General features: G+C 52.1%; 5 protein-coding genes across 5 annotated transcripts in view; 4 read left to right on the top strand and 1 right to left on the bottom strand.

Annotated features, from left to right (window-relative positions):
* The window catches only part of EMWEY_00006070 (hypothetical protein, conserved), a gene marked incomplete at both ends in the record, with an annotated part of 31,080 nt that extends 23,816 nt beyond the window's left edge, over window positions 1-7,264 (top strand). The window contains 6 exons of the mRNA XM_013481519.1: window positions 375-1,496; window positions 1,996-2,507; window positions 2,968-3,436; window positions 3,971-4,711; window positions 5,246-6,396; window positions 6,781-7,264. Of these exons, the coding sequence (XP_013336973.1) occupies window positions 375-1,496; window positions 1,996-2,507; window positions 2,968-3,436; window positions 3,971-4,711; window positions 5,246-6,396; window positions 6,781-7,264 (4,479 nt within the window). The remainder of the gene's footprint in view (window positions 1-374; window positions 1,497-1,995; window positions 2,508-2,967; window positions 3,437-3,970; window positions 4,712-5,245; window positions 6,397-6,780) is intronic.
* Window positions 7,265-8,423: 1,159 nt separating this feature from the next.
* Window positions 8,424-10,311, top strand: EMWEY_00006080 (60S ribosomal protein L31, putative; the record flags this gene model as incomplete). The annotated part of the gene is made up of 4 exons (XM_013481520.1): window positions 8,424-8,471; window positions 8,669-8,813; window positions 9,393-9,547; window positions 10,114-10,311. 4 exons carry the CDS (start codon window positions 8,424-8,426, stop codon window positions 10,309-10,311), a joined length of 546 nt encoding a protein of 181 aa, XP_013336974.1.
* A 1,097-nt stretch (window positions 10,312-11,408) lies between these two features.
* Window positions 11,409-14,379, bottom strand: EMWEY_00006090 (replication factor c subunit, putative; the record flags this gene model as incomplete). Its single annotated transcript, XM_013481521.1, has 9 exons — window positions 11,409-11,471; window positions 11,635-11,763; window positions 11,946-12,017; window positions 12,196-12,261; window positions 12,432-12,533; window positions 12,699-12,833; window positions 13,234-13,312; window positions 13,745-13,851; window positions 14,140-14,379. 9 exons carry the CDS (start codon window positions 14,377-14,379, stop codon window positions 11,409-11,411), a joined length of 993 nt encoding a protein of 330 aa, XP_013336975.1.
* Window positions 14,380-14,665: 286 nt separating this feature from the next.
* Window positions 14,666-19,009, top strand: EMWEY_00006100 (ATP-dependent RNA helicase, putative; the record flags this gene model as incomplete). The annotated part of the gene is made up of 6 exons (XM_013481522.1): window positions 14,666-14,710; window positions 14,892-14,958; window positions 15,018-16,129; window positions 16,495-16,979; window positions 17,222-17,336; window positions 18,113-19,009. The coding sequence occupies 6 exons, from the start codon at window positions 14,666-14,668 to the stop codon at window positions 19,007-19,009; spliced, it is 2,721 nt and encodes a 906-aa protein (XP_013336976.1).
* Window positions 19,010-20,507: 1,498 nt separating this feature from the next.
* On the top strand, window positions 20,508-24,842 carry EMWEY_00006110 (hypothetical protein, conserved; the record flags this gene model as incomplete). The annotated part of the gene is made up of 6 exons (XM_013481523.1): window positions 20,508-20,592; window positions 20,831-21,705; window positions 21,917-22,599; window positions 22,796-23,270; window positions 23,371-24,171; window positions 24,378-24,842. The coding sequence occupies 6 exons, from the start codon at window positions 20,508-20,510 to the stop codon at window positions 24,840-24,842; spliced, it is 3,384 nt and encodes a 1,127-aa protein (XP_013336977.1).
* Between the last annotated feature and the right edge of the window lie 468 nt (window positions 24,843-25,310).

The following is a 25,310-nucleotide window of genomic DNA, read 5'->3' on the forward strand; positions in this document are numbered from 1 at the left end:
TTTAAGCTTTTTCGTGGCTGTCCCGTGCTAGTCTGATGCTTCATTGTTGGCTGTTTGCCCGTCTGTTGTTTTCGGCTGTCTACTTGTGTTATATGTGATGTCGCTTCACTTATTTTGTTTACCTGCTTGTTAGTAAATCCGTTGTCTGTGCATTTGCGCTGCCCTCCTCCCCTTCAGCACCTTTGTTCTAGCGAGTAATCGTTACAGTACATCGTTCGTTGTTTGCTTGTATTGTTTTCCCGGCACCCTGTTGTGTAGTGCTTGCAACATGTTTGTCTGCCTTTCTGTGGGAGCATTAATCCCAGCGCATTCATGTAATCAACGTGATAACCATTACGGTTGTTGTATTGTCCCCTTTTTCCTGGTGGATGCAGTCCTCAACAGATTCCTTTGTAGACGACGACGCGGTGGCACCTCTGCGCGGTGAAGGTGGGGCCGGCGGTCGTTTTGGTGTGCAGCGGCCAGCTGCCGCTTTTGGGGTAAGTCGGTCTCCCTCCGATTTGCTGAGTGCAGGGGGAGAGGCCGAAGAAAGAGGCTTTTTGAGAGGCAGTCGCCGCGCCAAGTCGTTTCGAATGACAGTCCAGCGGAGGGTACGGCGCCTAGGAAAGGGCCGATCTTTCTTACTGCGAAAGAAGCACCTGCTACCTCCTCCAGGGGACCTGAGAGAGACGGAAAGCACAGAGAAGGATGGCTTATTCGTTGGAGATGCCACAACTGACATCTCTGCTTCTGCTGCCGACGACGTGGCGCCTGCAGGAGCTGCAGCAAGTGCTGCAGGGGGAGCAACAGCTGGTGGGGGCGCTGCTGCTCCTCGGAGCAGCAGCAGCAGCAGTCCGTCGACTCTTGTTCTGGGGCTTTGCACTAGGTACGGAGAAGCCCCGTACTCCACGACGAAGATAGTAAGCGTAGTTCCCCGCTACGTCTTCATTTCTCGCCTACCTTTTGCGTTGGTAGTGCGAGAAGTGAGGAGCCGCAGCCGCGTCCTGGGGAGCGCCATGGGAGGCCGTCAAAAGGGAAGTCCTTGCGAACTGTCGCTGCTGCCGGGAGAGACGAAGGCGTTTCATGGCGTGGAGGCGCGCGTGCTGCTTATGCACACTGATCGGTGTCTAGTCTCCTTCCCCTTCTCCCTCGTACCCGCACACGTGCCCTCCTTTTTCCAAGTCGAGCTCATCCCAAAGCAAGCCGACCACCAGGTGTACCTGCCCGAGCACTGCCCCATCGTGCAGGTCTCGATTGTGTCTGGCCTCTTTGGAGACGTTCCTGCCCTCCCGTATACCTACAATGGCAGCTTTATTGTCCTGTCGCTTCCAGAAAACCCCCAGTTCGCTATTCTTAACCTCACCAGCTACTTCCTTGCTCACGCTCCAGCAGAACGCAGCAGACGCAACCAGCAAACCAACAGAGAGGAGGACTCATTCGCCATTCCTGTCACCAGCGGACCGCAACCCAAGACCACTGCAAAAAAGGGCAGAGGAGACTCGGACGCAAACCTCAGAGTATGGGCACTCAACCTCCAATAGACACACTCCGTAGACACACACAATCAGCCACGAAAACACCAACTTCAGCAGCAGCAGCAACGGCTAAGGGTTCAATTGCAGCAGATGCACTTGAACCACAGACCGCACTGCAGAGGACTTATGGGAGTGTAGACAGACACAGGGGCCCCCAGACACCTGACTAGGTGGCAGCGCCGACAGGCTTGTGAGTAGCGGCATCGGCTAGTGGATGGAGTCGCCATTGCTGACGAGCCTTCGTGCTTAATCTTAGTCACAACAGCATACTAATGCACACGGCAAACTGCCAGCACACAAAACTAAGCCAGCCTCCTACTCCTGACGATCACTAGCTGGTGCATGGTGCCTCGCCTACATGTTCTGTATTCGGTTCATTCTCTGCAGTTGCTCTCTGTGTTGTATTGGTTGAATTTGCTTTGCATTAGCTGGATTTGTGGGGTTTTCTACATATGCTGCGATTGCTGCACCTTCTGCTCAGTTGATCCCTCCTTGGGCTTCTGTGCCGTTTATTCCTCCCTACCACAAGAACTTGGAGAACGCTCGGGTGCGGCTGCGGGTTTTGGACGTGGAACACTGCCCCTGGTCTGTGTACAGCTTGGCGTCAGTGGACGAAACCCTTCAGACTATCGAATTCGTGCCTCACCAGCAGCAGCAACAACAACAGCAGCAGCAGCAACAGCAACAGCAGCCAGTAATGGGATCTGCTCCGCAGGGCTTCGCGGGAAGCCCCCCACAACAGCCAGGTTCTCCTCGTTCTACTGATGTCGGCTCGGTGTGGAAGAGTCAATTTGTGCAGCGACTTCCCACAAAGACTCTCACCAGTACAGCTTCTGCTGCTGCTGCGGCGGCTGCTGCTGCAGTGGGAGCCAGCAGCAACACCCTCGCCGCCACCTCCAGGGGAGCGACGGCTGGAGGAGGTAGGGGCTTCTCTTCAGACGCCTGCTTCGACACAGAAGAAGACCAAAGCGCAAATCAAGATGCAGACGCTCGGTGAGGTGGAAGGGAGGAGGAGGGGGAGATAGAGGAAGACATGGACTTGGAAATAGGAAGAAAAAGTAGACAGCCAGGGATAACGGACAAGGGCACTGCAGCAAATGGAGCCCCAGAACCTTGCAACACTTGCAGCAGGTTGAACACCGCATCTCAACTCACGCTTACACTCAACGAGGAGAGATGGCAAAAAGCCCATCTCCGCTGCTGCTGCCGTGGTTGCACCTGCTGCATGCATAGTGTCTTTTGTGAGTACGGGTGTTTCGCCAGCTTGGGTTGTACGCTGTGGGATCTGGGGTGCAAGTGATGCATCCAGTCTACCTCTGCGAGTTGGTTTGACTTTTGTATGCAGCAGTCTGCGTCTTCAGACTCCACGAGCTGGACTTTCTCTGTCGAGTTTCAACAGAGACCGTCCAGCGTCAACCCTCTATCTATTTTCTCTTGTTGCTGCAAATGGCAGCCGTATCCTCTTCATAACAGAGTCCCCTCACGTTGCAGAAAACCTGCGCGCCGGCGGTTCTGCCTTCGACATGATCAGAGAGGAGTTCGTAAGAAAGGCGGGGAAGCATGAAGGAGGGTCAACAGCTGCTGCTGCTGCAGCTGCAGCAGCAGCGTCCGCCGCAACAGCTGCTGGAGGGGCTGGGCTGGGCGAGCCAGTGGGTTCCACAGCAGCAGCAGTATCTCATCGACTAACAGGAGACAGTTCTGCGTCCAGCTGGGGCAGAACGAAGCCAGGGGGTGGCGGCTTCTTCGGAGGTACACCTGAAGCTGGAGCAAGTAGGGAGAATACTATCGCTCGGCAGCAGCAGCACCGCGGGTCTATGGTTCAGCAGCAGCATCAGCAGCAGCGGCCGCCTCCTTGGCTAGGTTTGTCTTTTGAGTTTCGTCTGCCGCGTCTCACAGTGACGTGGATTCACCAAAGTGAAGTGGTACGCCCGGGGGACTCTGTAGCAGTCTTCTTGGGGGGGGAGCGAACTGGTGTTGCTTGCATATGTGTCGTACTTCTCTGCTTTTGTTGTTTGCTGTTTGCGTTTGTCTGTTGTCTGCCTCTGTCTTCTGTTTCCCTCCTCCTGTTTCCCTTTCCTGTGTCTGTTGTATGTCCCCTTCTGTTGTGTTTCTGGGTTTATTGCTTGGTTTATGTCTCTCTCTGGCTGCCTCTTTCTGTTGTTTGTTTTTTGCTTCGGTCTGTCGTTGTTAAACGGCGCTGTTTGTCAGCTGTCTTTCTGCCATGTGCATTTCATATCTGTACTTTCTTTCAGCCTGTTTCTATCTTTGTGCTTTGTCTTTCTTGTTGTACTTGTTTCTGTTCCTGATCTGTCCGTTTCTATGTTGGTCGGTATTCTGGCCCTGCGTGCTGGCGACTCCGCCTATGCTCTGTCTGCGTCTGTCTATAGACATACGGCTGCATGCGTTAATACAGGTCTATCCCGACGTTTTTTTTATGTTCGTTCCGTTCTGCACAGGTATTGGCTCTGCACCTGACGGGGCTTTCGTTGGCTGTATCCGTCAATCCGCGTCAGCTCGATGTTATTCTGGATGCTGTGCCTGCCGAGCGTTACATGAGGCAGACAGCAACATCGCCTCAACGCAGAGTTTCTTCTCCTTTGCTGGGAGACGCCCTCGTCCGTGCTAGTTCCTCTCCTCTGCCTGCAAGGGGACCCCAAGGGGGGACCAGCTCAGGAAGCCCTGCGGGTACCGCCGAGTCGCAATCACTTCACGGCAGCAGCAGCCGCACTAGCAGCAGTAGAGGGTCTCCAGGTTTCTCCAGCAGCGACAGTGGCGCCCGTGGAGCTTCCCCCGTGGGGGGTCCTCTCGCAGGTCCTGAGGCGACCCTTGGAGAGACCACACGGGGGACCCACGGGGGGTTGTGGGAGGAGGACTACGGGTTACTGGTTAAGACACGGAGCTTAGTGACCCTGTCAGCTCGCATATCGATGCTGCATGTGGATCACTTTGTGAAAGGAGACATTCCTGTCATCTTAAAGAACACGGCGTCCAAGTACGGGAAGGAGACAGAAGAGTTCCTTGAGGTGGCCGTCGTGAGGGCGCTGGTTGATCCCAGACAGGCTCCCACGTACGAACTGCTAGAAGTGCGCATCAGTCCCTTTAGCGCCAACATCGAACTTCTCGTCATCGAACAGCTCATCAGTATCTACGAAAAAGAAGTTGAAATGCTACACAAATTCGCAGTAGCAACTCCACAGGTGAGAGGAACTTATCACCTCTTATCTCGCATTTTCATTTATCTAGTTTCTTCATCGTGATTTCTTTCCCTTCCCATCTTCGGCATTGTGTCGTTTGTCCTTTGGCTAATACCTTTTGGCCCGTGTCTGTTGTCTTTTATGTTCTTTCCCCTTTCCCCTGTCTGTTTTCTTTGGTCTCTTACCTTCTGGGCGTCTGCTGCGTCGCACGAGGGCCGATTGTGGGTCGTGTTGTCATGTGGCTTTCGTCCATTTCTGTCTTCCTTTCTGACTTGTTTTGATTGCCTAACTGCCTGTCCCTACCCTTTAGGCTCCATATTTTCCCCTTTCTGTGTCGCTGTCTTTGTTGGGCTCTCGTTTCATGTCCCCCGTTCTCTCATATTCTTGTTATGCTGTGTGCATGAGCGGGTGTGCTTGAGTGCATACGGCTGTATACGTTGAGTCTTTCTTTTTGTGTGTATATATGTGTTTGCTGAATCTCTTTTACGTGGGCATATGGACTCATTTTCCGGTGTCGTCTGGTGTATGTCCATGCAGAAACCACCAGCTCTGCAGACAGCGCTTAAGTGCAGCGTTGCTGCGGAGGCTCTGCGTCAGTTGGCAGTCCTGAAAGCTGTGGAGCAGAGTCGGGAAGAGCAGGTTTTAGTTGCGGATGGGACAGGAGGGAGGGGGCCTTGCGGCTGCGTTGTCTCCTCGTCCCGTGGGGGTCTTGGGCAGGATTCAACAACAGCAGGAGCTGAAGGATGCGGGAGCGGGGGTGGCGCAGCAGCAGCAGCAGCAGCAGCCTTCCTCGTGCATCCTCTGGCAATAGATTTGGCACACCCCAGCATGCACAGCCTTTCAAAAGCCCCATTATCTCTGGACAAGTTACGGCACACGACGAGTTCTGGTGCGCCGCTGTTGGGTTGCTGCTGCAGCGACGGAGGCCCTGAGGGGCCTGCTCCACCTGTGGGAGGCGAAGAAGGGCTTCAAAGCTTGCTGTTGCTAAGGGAGCCTGTGCAGCTACAGTTTTACGCTGCTCCTCGGGTGTACATAAACCGGCCTTCGTCTCACGTGTTGGTGCTGCCAAACCCACGGTGGATGGAGTTGCACAGAGCTAGCCCAGTGTATATAAAGAGCCTGGTCATTAGCGGATTGTCTCTGACGGTTTCTATTCGAACATCGGAGCATCGGATCTCGCGACAGGTTTTGCACATTGTTGACGCGCTGCCGCTTGATACACCGTACATGACAATTCAAATTGCACGCGAAAGAAGAAAGTTCAGCGTTTGCTCTTGGGCCGAGCTGCTGCATGCTCTGCGCAATTCGTACCTGCGGCAGTTCATCCGGCAGTCGCTGCCTTCTGCCTGGATCAGCAACCCATGTGCGTTCGTTGTGGGGTTCATTAGAGGCGCCAGTGCCCTCTGCAGACAGACACTCAAGGGCTTGAAGACAAACAACAACAGTTTCGAAGGCCTCATGATGGGATTTCGCGTGGGCTTCATTCTCTTCATTATCTATACCATGGGGGGAGTCATGCAGTCCCTTTCCCACGTCTTGAATATCTTACATAAGCTTATGAGGGGCTCCAGGCCCCGCCCCTACGGCGTCTTAGACGCTTTCTGGAAGGGACTGAATGGATTCCTCCTGGACACCTTCTGGAGACCCTGGGTTGCTGTTGTCACGGAACCTGCTGCAAGTGCTACCAGGTATCTGCGCGACTAGCCAGCTACCGTGCTGCACACGTATTTCTCCAGCCAGCAAAAAATACAACGAACGCCAGGCTTTGCATACATATACTCACCGGCAACCACAGAACAACAATCGCTGGAGCGGAAAGTCTAGCGACGATGTCAGCTAGCTAGAAAGCAAACTAACCAGCTATGTGTCACTTGCAGGGCACAGAGACGGTTACAGATTTGCATATGAGAGAGATGGGCACCGTTTTTTCTACACCTTCAGTGTTTGTTGTGGGGGATCGGCCTCAGTTTTGGTTGTTGCCTGTCTGTTGACTGCTGCGTAAAGTGTTTCGGATCCATGCTGACGTTTTGAATATCAGTTGTGTGTTGTCTGTGCTGCCGCTTTTGCTGCAGGGGGGACAGCTGGTGGAAGACAACGGCAATTCTAGTGGCGTGTGTTCTGCGGTGTCTTGTGTCTCCTTTATTTGGTCTATCAAACTTCTTGGCTTCTGTGGCCGAGGGGTTTGCAAATACGCTGATGGGCGACTTTGAGCAGTTCACGCGAGTACAAGAGAGAGCAGACTTAGACAAGAAACACAAGCAGCAGCATCTGTCTGCTGGAGCCGGGGCTTTGTCTGCTGGGGAGGGGCAGCTGCGCGATCCAGCAGCAAGACGAAACGGAAGAAGAGAGGAGCATGCAGGGATTGGCAGCCGCTTCCGAAGGAACAGAAAGAAGCCCAAGGCTGCCAGAAAAAACAGAGGCAAACTGCCTACAGACCAAGCACAAGCAGCTGTAGCAGCAGGCCCCGAAGGCACCACCTTGAAAACCAGAGGTGGCAGCAGCTTCTCTGGCGCGTTCAGACGCCCCTCCTCTAAACAAGTCACATTTGCTCTTTAAACCACACACTTTGGAGGAGAGGGAGGCCCATAAAGAGAAAGAGAAGAAAACGTAAAGCACCTGCAACACCAGAGGCGGGTGCATCGGCAAGCTAACATTGCCTGTGGGAGCAAAAGGAATCCCACAAGCAGCTTGCAACGTGTAGTCCGGCGGAATACGAAGCAGTAGCCACTCTTAATACAATCCCCTTCACAGGTCCATGCTGTTAAGTAGATCCACATGCGAATATCCATCCATCCATGCCGGCATGTGTGGGGATGCACGCATTTCTCTTTAGCTCTACGTACACCCAATGGGGGCTCGGCAAGAGGGAAGTGCTCGCCCGAAGAGCACCCTCAAACTGAGTGAGATGGTTTTGAGTCCAAGCTTTAACTTATTTCCCTTTTAATAACGTCAGACACATTTATTCCAGTTGATTGTACAGTTTTGTTGTGCTGTGTATAGGAGCGGGTGCACCTAGTGTCCTGTGTGCAAACTAGGTGCACAAGCTCCAAGAGCAGCCAACAGGAGACACACCATGTGGGCCTCTACAGCCTCGTCCCGGATATAACAAATAATGAGAGGTATCCAGCTCATATAGTGAATATAGCAGCAGAAATCCTCCTATACGTAGCATCTGTACCAGCCTGTATTTTTTCTTCTCTCAGCATCGGCTCGGCCACAGTAGGCATCCTGCACAATTAATGGAAAGAATTATATGCAGCGTTATTGCATACAGCCAAGAAGGCTTGCTAGAGCTTCCATTTGATGCTGTCCTGCAGCACAGGCTGCAGCAAGGTGCGTCTGAGTCCATTGCAGACTGCGTCCCCTCCGGTAGCTACAGGCGCCTGGGCCGCTGCGGTGAAGAAACCACAGTCAAGAACCAGGCGGCAAATTCGTAGCTAATTGCGAATTACTCTTTTCTCTTCCTCTTTGATTCTACCGCACCACGCAACACGCCTGGGGAGAGACCGACGTCTCGCCCCTCCCGATTACAGCAACCAACGAGTGAACCGGTTGCTTCCGTTTCTCGTCGGTTAGCTATCCCAGAAGTTTCTGCTCTTAACCAACATATCATGTTTAAATACTAACAGATTATAATTTGCATTATTCAAAGGGTGAATTATAATTTGCATTATTCTCAGTGCTTGGAATTAACTGCTGCGCGTTTTGTACAAGGATGCAACAGTCTCATACTTGCTGCAACTTTACAACGCTGTCCCTTTCAGTGGGTTTACATGTATAGAATTGTATTCACAAACGGCAAAAAATTTAATACATAATACAGACACACACACTTTTCTTATTTTTCCACAAAATTGTTCGCGCCGTGGTGTTGCTGCAAGCTGCCCGAATGCATGCAACAGCAGCAGCCCCAGTTTGCTGCCACCCCACACGCTGCTGCTGCTGGGGCTGCTGTAGCAGGAGGAACAGCAGCAAACGAAGGACCGGGTCTACAGACCTTTCGGGGCCGACTTTCTGAAATACCATTTTTTTCCTTCTGAGGCGCTGGACTTATCCGCTGTATCCAACGGCAAACTCCAGCAGCGCTTGAAGATGGTCGTAAAGGGTGAGGGAGAGGTGGCCGCCCTAGAATAGGTTGACGGACCCTCTCTACAATTTTTGCTCCCCAATAGCACGCTTTTATGTTTTAGTGATGTGTTGTTGGTTTTCTCGTTGGGGAATTGCCAGGGATTCTGTTAATCGGAGCAGGAAGGCGCAGCCTGCTGCTGCTTGGGGCACTCCGGATGTTGTGATACTGCGCTGCATGTATGAACTATGGATTACGAACTATTGTTTCTTCTCTCCGTCCCCATTTTCCTTGTTTGTCTTTATTCTTCTCTTATTTGTGGCTATGTCTCCCATCCATATATCATATTGGTACATGGACCTATTCATCGATTTCCTATGATCTACAATTCTCCTCGTTGTTCGTGTTCTTGTGGTTCCCGTACATTACACTCTGTTCCTTTTTATTATTGTCTTGCCATACGTATATCTTGCGATTGGGGATTAGCGCGTGCATCGATGTGTGCGTCTATGCATGCTTGGACGCATGGCTGTCTGGAAATTAATGGCGAGAAGCTTGTGCTTCTTCTTCTTCGCATTCATTGTGGAGCTGCCGACTCCTTTTTTTTGTTCTGTCCAGGTGGGAAGAAAAAGGCCACCAAGTCCCTGCAGCCGGCATGCAGGGACTACACAATACACCTGCACAAAGTTGTCCACGGCATTCAATTCAAGAAGCGCGCACCTCGCGCCATCCGTGAAATCAAGAAGTTCGCTGAAAAAGTGATGCACACTAAGGTAGGATAAGTAAAACCTAAATATAATGGTTTGTATCTAAGATATCGTACTTTCGCCTCCTTTCTCCCTGTAGTTGAGGACCTCCTCGTTTTTTACTGGCTAGATGTATTCACCGGTGCTGCTGCACAATATGTTGTGAAGTGTACCTACACCTGAATGTTAATGTCCAGTGCACGCACCTAGTACATTCATTGGATTTGCCTAGTACATTCATTAAATTTGAAAGAAGAAGGCAGTAGCTAAGACGATTTAGTGGCATTGCACTGTATATAATGTAGAAGTGACAAAGCTACTTAAAATGAGTACGAAGCTTGTGTAAAGATGTGAGAACGGCACGGAGATGTAATGATGTATATATAGTGTAGAGAAGGTATACAGGTCAAGTCGAAATAGTACACGATGGTATCCCAGACACCCCAAACCCAAATCTATCGGCCGACTTGTGTTGTGAGAATTTGTTGTAGACGTGCGTGGTTGTGGGCGTCTTTGGCTTGTGTTGTCTGTGCTGCTTATATTGATGTTTTTTCCAATTTCGCTGTCTTCATTGTGTCCTGCGTTCTCTTCAGGATGTCCGTATTGACACAAAATTGAATAAACACATATGGAGCAACGGCATCAGGAATCTGCCTCGGCGAGTGCGTGTGAGGCTCTCACGCAGACGCAACGAAGAAGATGATGCAGCTGAGAAGTTTTACACTCTAGTACAGCATGTGCCCGTTGCCTCCTTCTCCGGACTGGGGCCAGAGCAGGTCAATGAGGAGTAATTAATCAAGACAACAACACCTCAACAAGATGTAACCGAAACTAACCAGTGAAAGGAGGTACAAAAAGAGAAAGAAAGGCGGAAACGCAGATAGTAGTAGAAGCACACGCAGATGCAAACACACACCATCCGCCTTCCACAAGGCTTCGGGTGCTGGGGATGTCTCCGGTGCTGCGCCTGCTGCTGTTTTGGAGCGGCTGTTCCTGCTTAACTCTGTGGCTTTCTAGTAAATGCAACAGGAGAATTTGTCTTGAAAATTCTAGTTGCAAGGAAGGGACACGAGGCGGATAGAGACGGCATCGTAGCGGGGAAGAAAGGGCAGGCTAGCGGGGAACGAACGGATATGGACAGGGTGTTGCGTTTGTCTTCTTTCATGCTGGCGAAGTGACCAACTACAACATAGCAGAAGACGAGAGCTAGCAACACAGATACCTCAGCAACAAATTAGCAAACAAGCAGCAAACAAATAATGGAGGCAAACAAGGATGAGTTCCTCTGCAGCAACCCACAACACCGCCGGTGTCACTTCGACAGGACATTTTTACACTGTCACCTAGTCTAATACTATTTATAATATATATACAGACACAAGTGGCTGGAAATTTCGCCTGCCCGGCAAGTTCGGCGGGTGTCTAGCTGGGTTGCAGCTAGCCAAGTGGATACACACCTAGCTGAGCACCTACACAGGTAGCTAGTACAGAGGCATCTAGCTACGTCAAAACACGACTAGCTGAGTAGTGAGAGCTAGCTTGATACGCCCATCGCAGAAAAACAGAAACCCAGGGCATCTGCTGCAGAAGCCGAGAGTTTGGTTAAAAAGCTGGGCCTCATGTCCAACCTGGACCCCAGGTTCAAACAAGAAGTTCGGTAGGGACTAGGGTTCGTGGGGTACCCTAGGGTCTAGGGTTTGGTGGAGGGACGCAGGGATATTGCCACCTTGCACAGCTGCGCCAGCATCTTCCTGAAACGCGAAAGACGGATTACGTTCAAAGGAAGAACATGCACGACTAAAACAGTCGTTAGATCCGATCACGCACATAACTTGCCTTCAGCCACAACAGTCAGCTGGAACTGCAGCAGCAGCAACAGTAGTAGAACTCACTCCATCTGCAGCTCTGTGCAAAGGCCCCCCGCCATGGTCATATGCGCCAGTCCAACAATCTGTCCATAACCAGAGAAAGCAACAACCGAGTCACAAACCCAACGCGATAAACCCTGGTCATAAAGTCTAGGCCTTAATAGCGAAACCCTAAGCTGGAGCCCCCGGACATAAGCCCTGAACGTGAGCCAAAATCAACCGTAAACCCTAGACCCTTGGCCTGACTCCGAGAAATTCGAGAAGAAGATGCTCTTGCAATTCTCCATCCGACCTTCTCAAAACCCCTCTTAATGTTGTGACGACATCCAAGGGTGTATAACCCAAGCCCAGAATCACGCGAGCAACAGACTGTGCCTGCGTATAACAAACCCTACACCCTACCTAGCCTGCGTCCCCTATGCGCGCACCTCCAAAAGAAAAGCGCACACAGCACCGCTAAGAGCAGGAGCAGTATCAACAGCTGCAAAGACGAATGCAGCACCAGAAACAAAAGCAGCCGCAGCAGCAGCCTACAGAAAACACTATAAAGCTCTCACCCCGTACCAATCACCAGCCACACAGAGCTGCAGTATACGGCGCAGCATCTCCGGGGGAGGCGTATCGCAAACCTGAAAAAACAAAACTAAAATCCTATACCCTAGGCCATAGCAGCGACTCTCTGTACCGTACACCCATATTCTCACACCCCAGAGCGGTTGATATACGGCAAACGCCCTCAGCCTTAAGCGTTCCGCGATAAATTTACATCAATCTTCGAGTTCTCAACCCTAAACCCTAGAGATCCACCTTTTCCACGTTTGCCTTATCGACGAGGCCGAATCCGGAGACTGTGGACTGGAGATTGTTCAGCGCCTGAGGTGCAAACCCTAAATATCAAACTTCAGACCCTAAAATCTAGCCTCAAGCTAATCGAAGTAGTTGGGGCAAGAGCATACGGTCACTTCAAAACGCGCACATTATTCTAAAACCCTCTACGAATCTGGACGAGGGTCTAGGGTTTCGACCTAGGGTGTGGGGTTTACGCTGCGCATGTCGCCGTCTGCGGAGAACACGATGGCCTCTATGCCATCATCCGTAAAAGTGACATTCTCCTTGGCGCAAACCTCCCGTAGCCGTTGCACCAGCTGCAGATGCGATAGACACCCTAAAACCCACCAGCCTTAAATCAGTTCCACAAAGCCTTTTGGTTTCGGGCAGTGGGGGAAAACACTAACAACCGAGCAAGCCTTGCAGGATCTTCTGAAAACCCTTTACCCACCCAAACGCAAACCCCAAGCCCTAAACCATACGTGCGCATCTGCGAGTTTGGTGAATCTAAGGATCGCGCAGCGGGACTGCAGCGGCTCAATGACAGAAGTCGACGAGTTGCAGGCCAAGGCGAAACGCGTCGTGTCGCTATGCTGCTCCATGATGCGTCGCAAGGCCTACGGTGTGCATAAACAAGAAAATCGCAACCCCGAATGCTAACGCCAAGCCCAGAATTGTACCGTGCACCCCCTTCACAAAAAGAAGCAACAACGTCAAACTGAACCCTCCATCTGCACGGCGGCCAACACGAATAACTAGTGAAGAGGATCTTCTAAATTCTGTTTGATACCGATTACAAGGGTTTACACATTTATCTCTATGGTGAATTCGAGTTTCTAGGAACTCGGGGTATGAGAGTCAGTACGGCTGTTATTCAACTGAGCCATGTGGTGAATACGAGTCTAAGGTTTCTGTGGGTATTGGGCTTCGTGTTTGGGGTTTGTGCATAGGGTTTTAGAGGGTTTGCTTTGCCTGTTGAGCAGCCTCAGTCATGGAGTCAACTTCATCTAAAATGACTATCTTGTGGCGACCTGGCGGCAGATCTCTCTTCTCTTTTGCAAATCCTTTTATCCGATCCCTCACGACATCAATGCTCCTGCATACAGCACAAGGCAGAAGTGCGTACCTACTGTTAACTGCTGCTGATTTTGAGGCCATACCTGCTGCTGATGCCTTCGTCGGTGGTACTCCTCCTGTTGTCGTTGTTCCCTTGTCGCTGCTGCTGCTAACGCTGCTGCTTCAGTCCGTGATGCTAGTGCTGTTGAGATTTGCTGCGATTCTCTGAGGCCATCGTTGCTATGCATGATCAAAAACGAGGAAATAAATTCATGGCGAATTCAATGCCATAACTGACAGTTTAGGGTTTGGGTTACCCATTTGGCTGCCTGCCACTGAACCCTAACGCAGATCAATGGTTTACTATGAATCGTTAGAATAAATGAAGGTGTAGTGTTTGGCAGTATGCCATCTGAAATGCTTAGCTGTAAGTAGCAGCTGCGGTACTTTGTAGGGTTTGGCGTTTTCTGACCGTTCATCTGAGGCATTAAGTTCTAAGCAGCTGTTGCGCCATTTGTTTTGGAGGAGTTGGCGAGCTAAGCAAAGGACGCTGGACGTCTTCCCAGTACCGGGAGGCCCCTACAGAGACAGACGAGAGAGACATGAGATTTTCAGCACGCAAAATGTACATAACATTCGAACAAGCAAAAGGGTGAAAAAGAAACAGGCAAAAGGGATAGGGAAACCGTAATTGCGAGACACAGTAACAGCTGCGGGGGCCCTAACTGTCATGTTTAGGGTTTATTGATGGCTTGTATGTAGGGGTTTGGGCTTTTAGGGTTTGGGGTTTACAGCTAGCAGCAAATGGGGCATATTTCCCTCCAATGCAATTATTCGCAGCCGTTGCAAAACTTCATCGTTTCCTACGACGTCATCGAGGGTCTGGGGACGGTATTTCTCTATCCATATTGAATCCCTGCTGCTGTTGCTGATGCTGCTGTTGCTGATGCTGCTGTTGCTGCCGTTGGCGGGTGTGTTGTTGTTGCTGTTGCTGCTGGTGGTGGTTGCGTTGCTGCTGTTGTTGTTGCTGTTGCTGGTTTCTGCAGCAGGCAAGCTGGTGGGACGCGCGAAGGGGGCAGCTGTCTCGCACGGTTCTATTGTATCCATCTTAGGAGGTTTACGTCTACAGGTGTGCGATTTTGTGTTAGACAGTAGGGTTGGCAGGCTAAAGTCCAGCAAAGAAGAGTGAGGCCTGCTTATTTGTTCCGAATGCGTGGACAGCGTAGTGTGTAGTAGTCAGGCGTAGTGTTCCGAGTTTACGATTCAGCGTTGTGCGCTGGAAAGGGTGGAGGCGGGGGGCCCCCTACCCCCCTGCGGTGTTGTAGGAGGTGTTGCAGCAGTTGCTGCTTTCGAATAACAATGCAAAAATACATAAAATAAGCCCCAGAAGAAAATGGAAAGAGGGACGCGTCGACTCGAGCCAGACACCGGGGCTGTGGTGGGGTCGGGATAAGTAGCAGCAGCAGCCAAGCAGGCTGGGGTTGCCTTGGCTGTAGCTGGCGCTGTAGCTGCATGCATCGAGGTTGGTGGGGGATGATGAATTCTGTTTCCCTGCATCGGCATATTATTTTTTGTGGGGGGTTGTGAAGTTTTTGCTGCTATTACGGGAGCAATTGCAGAAGCAGTACTGCCAGCAGCAGCAACAACAACAACGCCTGCAGCAGCAGCAGCAGCAGCCGCAGGACAGTGCGGCTACGGGAGTCGGGGAATTGTTTCTTATGTTCTTTTTCTCTGTTGCTTTTTAGCTTTAATTGGAAGCAACAACAACAGCGTCAGAAAGAGCGGCAGCAGCATTATGTCGGCAGCTGCTGCGGACGAAGGGTCTTCTCGCAGGAGGCGGCGGGGATGGGACGATGAGGAGGGTGATGGGGGTGAGGGTTCCTCAGCGGGTTTCTCTTCAAATAGTGGCTCAAAAGGCTCGGCTAATACAGAGAATGAGCAGACAGGCGGAAGCGGCGCCCGCCGGCGTCGTGTTGGTGGTTGGAGCGACGAGCCGGCACCAGCCGGTGGGTTCACGGACGGCAACAGCAGCAGTGGAAACGGGTTGTTTAGCAGCGCGGGAGGGGTGGATGGTGGTTCGAGCTCTGCAGCAGCCGCAGCAGCAGCAGCCGCAGCAGCAGCCGCAGCAGTGAACGCACCATTGGGTCCCGTTGGGCCCACTAGTGGACCGGAGCCTGCGGACGGAATCAACCCCTTCAATGGCCGTCCGTTCACTGACCGCTATTATAGGATATTGGAGGCTAGGAAGCAGCTGCCTGCGTGGCGTAGTCAGAAGCACTTCCTCAAGTTGGTAGCGAAGAACAAGTTTGTGATTCTTGTGGGGGAGACAGGAAGCGGGAAGACGACACAGATGACGCAGTTCATGTTGCATGCAGGAATGCATGCTGGACGTTGCATTGCGTGCACGCAACCCCGCCGTGTGGCAGCGATGTCGGTTGCTCAGCGAGTAGCTGAAGAGCTGGATGTCAACTTAGGACAGGAGGTGGGATATACGATTCGTTTTGAAGATCGCAGCTGCAGCAGCACAATTCTTCGCTACCTAACCGACGGTATGCTTCTGAGGGAGGCCATGGCTGATCCGCTTTTGGAGCGTTACAGTGCAGTTCTCCTGGATGAAGCACATGAACGGACTGTGGCAACAGATCTCCTCTTTGGGTTGTTGAAGGAGGTCGTAGCTAGCAGGAAAGACCTCAAAGTCGTCGTCATGAGTGCCACTCTCGATGCGGAGAAGTTCCAGCGCTACTTCGATGGAGCTCCCATCTTAAATGTTCCTGGGAGAATTCATCCCGTAGAAATCTTCTATACACCCAAACCCGAAAAGAACTACCTCGAGGCTTCCATCCGCACCGCGCTGCAGGTCAGAATTCTCCCGTGCATTATATCCCGCATAACAACCGATATTTTATCCATACACATACGCGCTTGTAGGCTATATATAAAAGGGGAGTGTTTGTATGTATATTGCATTTTTGCATACATGCATGTTTCTGGATAACTGTGTATATGTGCATATGTGTTTATATGCATATCTGCTTATGCGTGTATATATGCTTACATGTGTGTATTTCCACAGTGCATTGTGGTTCGCTTCAGCAGTTCTTCGGATACACGGAAATGTGCTCATGCGTGTTGAGTTGTATGTATGTGCTCGTAGTTGTCTGATTGTGTGTCGTTGGCGGGTATTCAGTTTTTCTAGTTCTGTTATGCGTGTACGCTTCGCAGATTCACTTAGGGGAGCCGCCGGGAGATATGCTGGTGTTCTTAACAGGCGAAGAGGAGATCGAGCAGGCCAAGAAGGACCTCGAGAAGGCGGCGCAGCGGCACGCGGATGCAGGAGAACTGATGGTGGTTCCTCTGTATTCTTCTTTATCGCCAGCCCAGCAGCAGCGGATATTCGAAGCCGCTCCCCCCCCTCGGTACCCGGGAGGACCCCCCGGCCGCAAGTGCGTAATCTCAACGAACATTGCCGAGACTTCTCTAACAATAGACGGGATCGTGTACGTCGTCGACCCCGGCTTTAGCAAGCAAAAGGTCTATAACCCGCGCAGCCGCGTAGAGAGTCTTCTCGTATCCCCGATTTCGAAAGCCTCTGCACAACAGCGAGCAGGAAGAGCTGGGAGGACACGGCCGGGAAAGTGCTTTCGCCTATACACAGAAGCGGCGTTTCAGTCGGAGCTTGTCGACCAAACCTACGCTGAAATCCTCCGGTAAGAGGTCACTCCTCATCTCTTCACTCGCCCAGGTGGTTATCTCATACACTCCATCCAGTTCTGGAGCAGTGGTCCCTCCATAAGCATTAGAAACGCAGCAAAGGGAAACACCGGGCCGGGCTCAACCTTTCATGCTCAGAGGGCTTACGGCTAACATCTTAGGGCTCCGGGTTGCGCTGTATACTATTTGGGCTCTAGCTTTAAGGGTTTAGGCTTTAGTCTCTAGGGTTTGTGTTCAGATCGAACCTGGCGAGTGTTGTGTTGACTTTAAAGAAGCTGGGAATAGATGATTTGGTCCACTTTGATTTTATGGATCCGCCGGCACCCGAAACGCTTATGCGAGCTCTCGAGCAGGTGCAGATTTTGCTGCCTCAGGAGTTCATGTTCTATTGGCAGCTGATGCTGGCTTCATACTTCTGCTCCTATCTTATTTTTTGTTGTTGTATTCCATATCTATCAGCTGGTGGTTTATTTGCTCGTCCATATGCTTGTTCACTTCAGCTTGTTGCTTGGTTGTTGATGGCGGCGTGCACGTCGTCATATCTTGCATTCCTATTGTTTTGTGTTTAGGATTTAAGGTTTTGGTATTCTTGCTTTCTGTTTAGTTGTTTAGGTCGCCATTTTTGTTCGTGTAGTTGCATGCTTACGCCTGTGCGTTCTTGTCTTTTTTGCCTACTTAGTTTTTTCATCTGATTTAAACCTCAATTGATGCCTTTGTTTGGTTAGTATCTTCGTTTTTTGGTTTGTTATTTGCCACTTCATTTATGTTTTGCTGTTTCGTTGACGTATTTTCCGATTGCCGCATGGATGAATATTCTACACGCAATCGAGTTGGTTGCCTCGCGTATGACTTCGCAAACGAGTGAAGCACATCATTAATTAGGGGCATCTGGTTCATGGTTCATTGACTTCTTTTTGTTTGCTTGCGTGTGTCGACGGAGTGTTCAACATGTGGAGATGCTGTTGCCCACGTGTGGAAATCAAGGCGTATTGCGGTGGCTGGCAGTAAAGCCTCAATTGTTCGCGTGAAAAGCGAGCTTACTGATGTATATGCCATATATTGATGACATGTTTGCTTGGGTTTGCTTGCGATTAAAACGTCTCTGTTAGTTCTGTGCGATGCTTCGCAGCTGAACTATTTGGGGGCTCTAGACAACGAGGGAGAGTTGACCACCGACGGGGAGTCCATGGCAGAGTTTCCTCTTGACCCGCAGCTCGCGAAGTGCCTCGTGGACTCCGCGAAACACAACTGCAGCAAGGAGATGCTATCGATTGCAGCGATGTTGTCAGTGCCTCTGGTGTTCCTGCGTCCGAAGGAACGCCTGAAGCAGGCAGATGCAACTAAGGCTCGATTTGCACACTTAGACGGCGATCATCTCACACTTTTGAATGTTTTTCATGCTTTCATTCAACATGGAGCAGGCAGTCCCGAGGCAGAGAGGCAATTCTGTTTCGAAAACTTCCTCAACCCCCGCTCCCTGGCGGCCGCCAAGAACGTCCGCATGCAGCTGCAGCGGAACATGGAGCGGCTGGCTATCCCGATCACGTCTGCGCCTTACACGGAAAAAAACTACTACCCACAGATTAGAAAGGCGATTCTAAGCGGGTTCTTCATTCAAGTAGCTCATCTCCAACGCAGCGGGCATTATATGACCGTTAAAGATGGGCAGCTGGTGGCGCTGCACCCCTCGTCTACGCTGTCGCACAAACCTGAGTGGGTTGTGTACCACGAGTTCGTGCTGACATCAAAGGCCTTCGTTAGAACTTGCACGCAAGTGCGCGGAGAGTGGTTGCTGCAGCAGGCCCCCCACTTCTATGACCCAGATGAATTCCCTCCCGGAGATGCAAAGAAACAACTCGAAAAAATAAAGGCAAAACTCCAAAAAGAAGCCAATGGCACCACCAGCAGCAACAGCAGCAGCAGCGGCAGCAGCAGCAGCAGCACACCCACTCAACATAATGCAGTGATGCAACAACAAAACACAAACATGTACAATAACGGGGACCTGCAACACCCAGCCATATGATCGGAATTCGCTTCGGGTAAAGAATACCGGACAACTGCGGATCAGTTCCTGCAGGATGTATCGGACCAGTCGCTGCAGCATCTGCGCGTTATGAACAACAGACACTCAAAGAGCAGCATCTGCTGCGCCACGCGTTGCCTGCTGGATCAGAAGACTATCAGGGCTATGTAGCTCAACTGAAACCCTGATGTCCCCAAACCTAGGTCGCCGCCAAGAGGTGGTTGCCGGGAAGAGAAGAAGAGGGTTTCTAGTGTACTCACGGAGAGCATCTAACAAAAGTATGATGTTGGCTTGATTTGATTTGGTGCTTTTTAATTCCTTTTTCTCTGCGGCAGTCAGGTACACCGGATGGATTGGTGCTACTGCTGCAGCAGACTGTCACCATTTCCTGCAGCAGCAGCAGTACGGTGCTTGGCTGCTGCTGCTGCTGCTGCAGGAGCAAAGCATTCTTAGACACTCTTGGTGCTGTCCTAGACAGAGAAACACGGGGACATGCAAAGATAGCAGTTGCATCCTCAGCAGCAACAGAATATGCAGCAGCGGAATTGCAGCACGTGCGTGTTGTCAACACTGCAAATGCCGGCTTAAGTCGGAGGGTTGGTTTTTGCCTTTGCTGCCGAGTCTCCAAGCTGGTGGCCAAGCAAGCGTAGGGCATCCTTTCACTATCTGCGTAATTTAATCGATTTACTGCCCCTCCTGCATTAGGGTGGTGCGCAGACCCCATTGGGTTAGGGAGCAGCGAAGCTAAAAGGTACTGCGGCAATTTGTCTATTGCTTTGTTCGGAACTGCTGAGAGCACATACATGACGCATAAAATTTAAGCCACAATACAGAACTCAGATATAGGGGTATCAAGCTTGAGGATTAGGGCTTTTCTCCTACTTCTTCTATTTTGGGTCGTCAAGCGAGCGGACCCCACCTGCAACACCACACGGGCTAGGGCTTACTCATATTTAAGTAATTGTAGGAGCTGTGTTCTCCTCCTCACTTAATTATGTGCTCCTAGCGGGTCATGTGGAGGCTTTTCTGTTTGTTGGTCTACTGCCTAGTGTTTATGGCTAGGGCTTACTGTTGTTGATTTACGGGAGCCGGGCGCCGCTGACAGCGTCTCAGAGGGTAGGGGGGTAGGTATCTGCGTTGCTGATGAAACAGAACTAGCGTTCTTTACTGTATTTCTGCTTATTTTCCTTTTATTTCTTCATTACTCTGTCGCTGCTGTGGGTAGAGGTATTTCAGCAACAGCAGCGGCCCCGCCAACGGCGGCAGCAGAAGCAAGACGCGCCGAAACACTCGACGGGAGGCACCTGCTCTCTGGCATGGCTCAGTAGCGCCAATAACATAATCGGCAAAAGCAGCAGCAGCAGCGCACACAAGACAGAAGGAGTAGCGAAAGTTGCAGTGGGCGTAGCAGCAGATCCTGCGAGGTCCCTTGACCAGCTACTTGTATCCTTTGGATTTATGGCTTAGGGTTTAGTGTTTAGGGTTTAGGGTGAAAGCAATGGATACACATTTTTCATCATCCGCCTTGGCTTTCTCCGCCACACCGGCTTCAGGAAGTGCTCACGGTTCATATTCCTTTGCAGGTGAACAACCAAAGCGGCAGCTGTAGCCGACGTTGCTGTTCTTGCTGCAGGCGCCTCTGCTGCTGCGGCGGCATTAGATGCGGCAGTTGCCGCTGCAGTTGTTGCCGCTGCAATTGCTGCTGATGTGCTGCATACGCATCCTACCGTCAAGAGTACACGACTCATATTCACTCGCCTCTCAGTACTCCCCTTGCTGCTGCAATTGCTGCTGCTGCTGCATTTGTTGGTGCTGCTGCAGGTGGTGAGCGTGCAGTACTGGAGTTGAGGAGTGGTAAGTCTTCTGCTCTGGTTTGGTTTTGTTTCCTCGCCGACTTCGACTCGGGGTTCTCTCGGGTGTACGGATTCGCCGTCCGGCTCGCTGCAGCTGTTGCGCCAAGCAGCAGCAGGAGGGCGCTGCGCGTTTCGATGGATTTGTCGTTATACCCGAAGGTGCAACTTTTCCCGATCCTTCAGAATCTTCAGGGAGTGCAGGTTGTCCCTGCTGCCGCAGCACCTGCCGTTGCAGCAGCAGCAGCGAAGGCAGCAGCAGCAGCAGCAGCAGCAGGCACAGCCCCCCATCCCTTCCTTGCCATCGGCAATCCGGCAGATGCACCACCTCTGCTCAACAGCGGCGCACTGTTGCTCGTACACCCCAACGACATAACCGAACCTCCCTCGGAAACAGCAGCAGCAGCTGTTGCTGCTGCTGGAACGGCTGCTAAACACCAAGCAGTCGCTGTAGACACCCATTCGGTAGAGAGACCAGCGAAGAAGCCGAAGAAAACCTCGTCTGACACTGCGTCCACTGCAGCAGCAACGGCAGAAAACGCAGCAGAATTGGAAGGCCACACAGACGCAGCAAAGAGTGCTTCAGCAGAAGCACCAGCAGCAACGGCGACCGGGGATGTTGTTGGGCAGAAGGAAAAGGCGGAGAAATCGGGCAATGATGTTCCTGCAGCAGCAACAGGAGCTGCTGCTGCACCGACAGCACCAACATCAGGAGCAGCAACAAAGAAGGTAGATTTGACGCTGGAGGAGGAGCTGCAGAAGGAAAGGCTAAGAAAAAGAACAGCAGGCATCGTTAGCTTCAAATGGGACACACGAGGAGAACGGTTGCTTCTCTCAAATGCAAGGGTGCATCGTGCTGCTGCTGTTTTGCTTTGGCTGTTGCCTTTCTTGCTTCATCTACTGTTGATGCTGTTGGTCTTGCTGCGCCTTTTCCGGTTGCGGCTTCTGCTATTGGTGGCGCTGGTGTTGTTTCTGCTGCTCGTTGTTGGTGCGTATGGGGCTGAAGCAGTTGCTGACGCTGGTGTCCTCGCTGCGAATGCTGCTGTTGCTGCTGCAGGGTATTTGGGCCAGTGAGGCGCCTGGGGCACTGCGGCCTTTGCTGGAGCAAACCCCAGTAGCAGAAACACCTGGCGCTGCTGGTCCTGCTGCTGCTACATCCGAATTGGCTGGACACCTGAACATCGCTGCTCAGGTGCTGGCCCTCCGAAACCTGGTTATGCCGCAGCCTTCTGTAGCTGCAGACACTCCTCCTGCAGCCAGTAGCGGGAGTGACCCCACAGCAGCAGCTGCCGCTGTGGCAACAAGCGAGGTGCCTATACACCCCAGTGGCAGGCTAGGAGTGGTTCCTGGTGCGATTTGTTTGCTGGAGAGGAATTCTAGTGAAGCCCCCATATTAGACTGTACGTACAGTCCATGCAGCAGCTACGTCGCCTTTGTTCAAGGGCGTGACATACACTTGTTGCTGCTCAAGCACGCAGCTGCTGTCGCTGATGCTGCTGCTTCGCAACCATCTGCAGCAGCAGCTTCAGGCGGAGAAGCCGCGAAGAAATCTCCTCAGAAAAGAGGTACGCTAAGTACCAACGGCTCCCAGCCTGCCGTTAGCAGCAGGAGCCGCAGCAGCAGCATCAGCAGGGAGGGAGGCATTCGGTGTCGCCTGACATCCTCTCCACCTGACTTCACTAGCGGTTTAGCAGAATACGTCGCGCAGGAGGAAATGAGCCGCATGGAAGGCTACTGGTGGTACGCAGTGCTGCCGCTGTTGTTCGTGCTGCTGTTGCTGTTAGCGCTGCTGCTGTTGGGTCGTCGGTATTGCTGCTGCAGTTGGACCACTGCAGCTGTTACTGGGTTGCTGTTGGAGTCAGGCTGCTGTTGTCTCTAGCCGCTTGCTGCAAAGGATTTAGGGCTTAGGTCTCAGCGTTTGGGGTTTGGGATTCAGGTCGCCCGACAGTCGCTTCGTCGCTTTCGTGGAGTTTACGGAGGCCCATGTGCCGGCCGTGAGGCTGCAGCGGGTCCTGGACCCGCCACAGAAGCCGCCTTCACAGCAGCAGGAGAAGCAGCAGCGGCAGCAGGTGGAGCGGCACTTGCTGCAGCAGGAAGCAGACCTCAACGCTCTCCTTGCCGACGACCTAGAGGGCAGCACTACTGCAGAGGACCTCTCGGAGTATCTACAGCAGGAGCACCAGCAAGAGCAGCAGGATGAGCACGAGAAACAAGAAAAGCAAGTGCAGCAACAAGAGCAACAGCAGAAGAAGCGGCAATTGCCCTCTCCCTCCAACGGCGTAGGGGGCAAGTGCACCAGGCCGTTCACAGGGGCCGCCAGCAGCAGCGGCAAGAGTTTCCTCGTCACAGAGGAGCACAGATTTCCGTTCTCTGGCCAGCAGAACGTCAAGGCCCGTATTGGCATCGCTCAGGTAGACCCTGAACCCCCTTGAGTGTCACTTAATTTACGCTGCCTCTGTGGATTGTCTAGTGTCCATCTGCAGGGCTTATGCTGCGGTTGTGGCTGACCAGGTGCCTAGTGTGGCTTCTCTTTTGGCAACAGCAGACTCCACAGCAGCAAGCGGCTCGGCCGCCGCAGCGGGAGCAGACGGCGTCCTTGAAGTTCCTTGCTGCACCCGCTGTCGCAACCGTTGCAGCTGCAGCAGCAACACCGACGGCAGCAACAGCAGCAGCAACAACAGCAACAGCAGCAGCGGCAACAAGGTGTGTAGCGGGGTGCGATTTGTAAGGCTGCCAGTCTCGGACTGGGGTGATGATTTTTATATTGCGCGGGTGCAGTGGATTAAACTGAGAAGTTGGCAGCAGCTGGAGAGCCTGAAGCTCCTCTCTCATGACGAAGTTCTGCTGCTGCTGCAGCAAAAGCAGCAGCAGAAAGAGCATCAGCAGAAGCAGCAACAGAAACAGCAACAGCAGAAGCAGCGAGAGCGGCAGGAACAGAAGCAACAGCAGCAGGGAAAGCAGCAGAAGCAAACCGGACCCCCTCCAGTTTTGCTGCTGCAGCTGCAAGATCGGCTCCAGCAGGAGCTGCGCATTTGTGTGGCCTTACCCTTTGCGGTTCCTACCGCAAAACCCACCAACAGCAGCAACAATAACATCAGCAGAAACAAGACCAGCAGCAGCAGCACTAGAAGCAAGCAGCAGAATCCAGAGGAAGAGAAGCAGCAGCAGGAAGAGGAGCTGCGCTGCGTCTGCTGCTACAAAGAGAAAAGACGTAGTTGGATTTCTCTTCATGATGATTTGCACCAGCTCGCAGATAGCCTCTTCTGCACCTGGGCCACAGACAAATACCAGTACAACCAGCTATACTTACAGGTCAAACAATAACACAATCACTCGTGTGTCTGTAGCTGCTGCTGCTGTGGAGGCATAATGGTGTCTGATGCGCTTTGCTAGTTTTAGTGCTGCTGTGCTGCTGAGTTGCTGCAGCTCTTCCTCATGTGTTGTTGCCGTGCTTTGTACTTGCTCTGCCCACATGCTCCTGCTTCTTCGGCTTGCTGCTGTTTGCGTGCACACTGCAGCACATGGCTAGGCCGGATATTTCCTTCCAGTTGCTGCCGGAGGGCAATGGTCTGCGGCTGTGCTCTTTGCTTGCCCCCCCACAAAACTACTCCTCCTTCTTCTCTGCTGCACGGAAAGCAGCAGCAACTGCTGCTGCTTCTGGTGCTTCTCGGCCAGCAGCAGCAGACGCTAGTCCTACTGCAGCAGCAGACGAGGAAGCAGATGGGGATGAAGACGATTTCTATTTCTTCATGCGGGTGATACCGCAGATCCCAGAGGAGGTGCAAAACAGTAACAGCAACGGCACGAAAGCCAGCGGCAACAACTGCAACAAGAGCAGCCTGTTGGGGAGAGCCCTTTCTCCAGTGTCTAGTCACATCATCTGCGCGCGTTTGTCCCGCCGTGTTCTGAACGACATTGAAACAAACCTGCTTGCAGCAGGAGCAGCAGCAGCAGATCAGCCGAACAAGGCGAGCATTTCATAAGCCCTCCCTAAACCGTATACATGCGTTAATAGACGAACTCCCCGTTGACACTAACCCTAAAACCTAAATTCTTCCGGGAGCCCGAAGCCTCAAACCCTTCATTACTAAACTATCCGCCCCCCTAAAACCTTATCATCCGACCCTGTTGGTGGGACTGTGTGCATGCATATGAGCAGGTTGTTCGGCTGAACTGTCCTTACATATTTTTATCCAACCCTGCTGTTTCCGGTGTTCACTCTGCCGTCGTTTGTGAAGGTTTGCCTCTGTGGCTGCACATGCACCATGCGATAGCCAGCCCCAGACAAATGTGGTGAGGCAAAGCCCTAACCCTGAACCCTATACCCTTAACGGGCGTTACACACACCATAACAACAGATCGTGCCTTCCTGACTCAACTGCGCATTAGGGAGGGGTGCGGGTACTCTCCAGTTTAGGGTTTATGGTCTGGGGTTTCGGACTCACGGTGTA

This window comes from Eimeria maxima, genomic scaffold, assembly GCF_000499605.1.
Source record: "Eimeria maxima Weybridge genomic scaffold, Emw_scaff35, whole genome shotgun sequence".
NCBI classification, from domain to species: Eukaryota; Apicomplexa; class Conoidasida; order Eucoccidiorida; family Eimeriidae; genus Eimeria; species Eimeria maxima.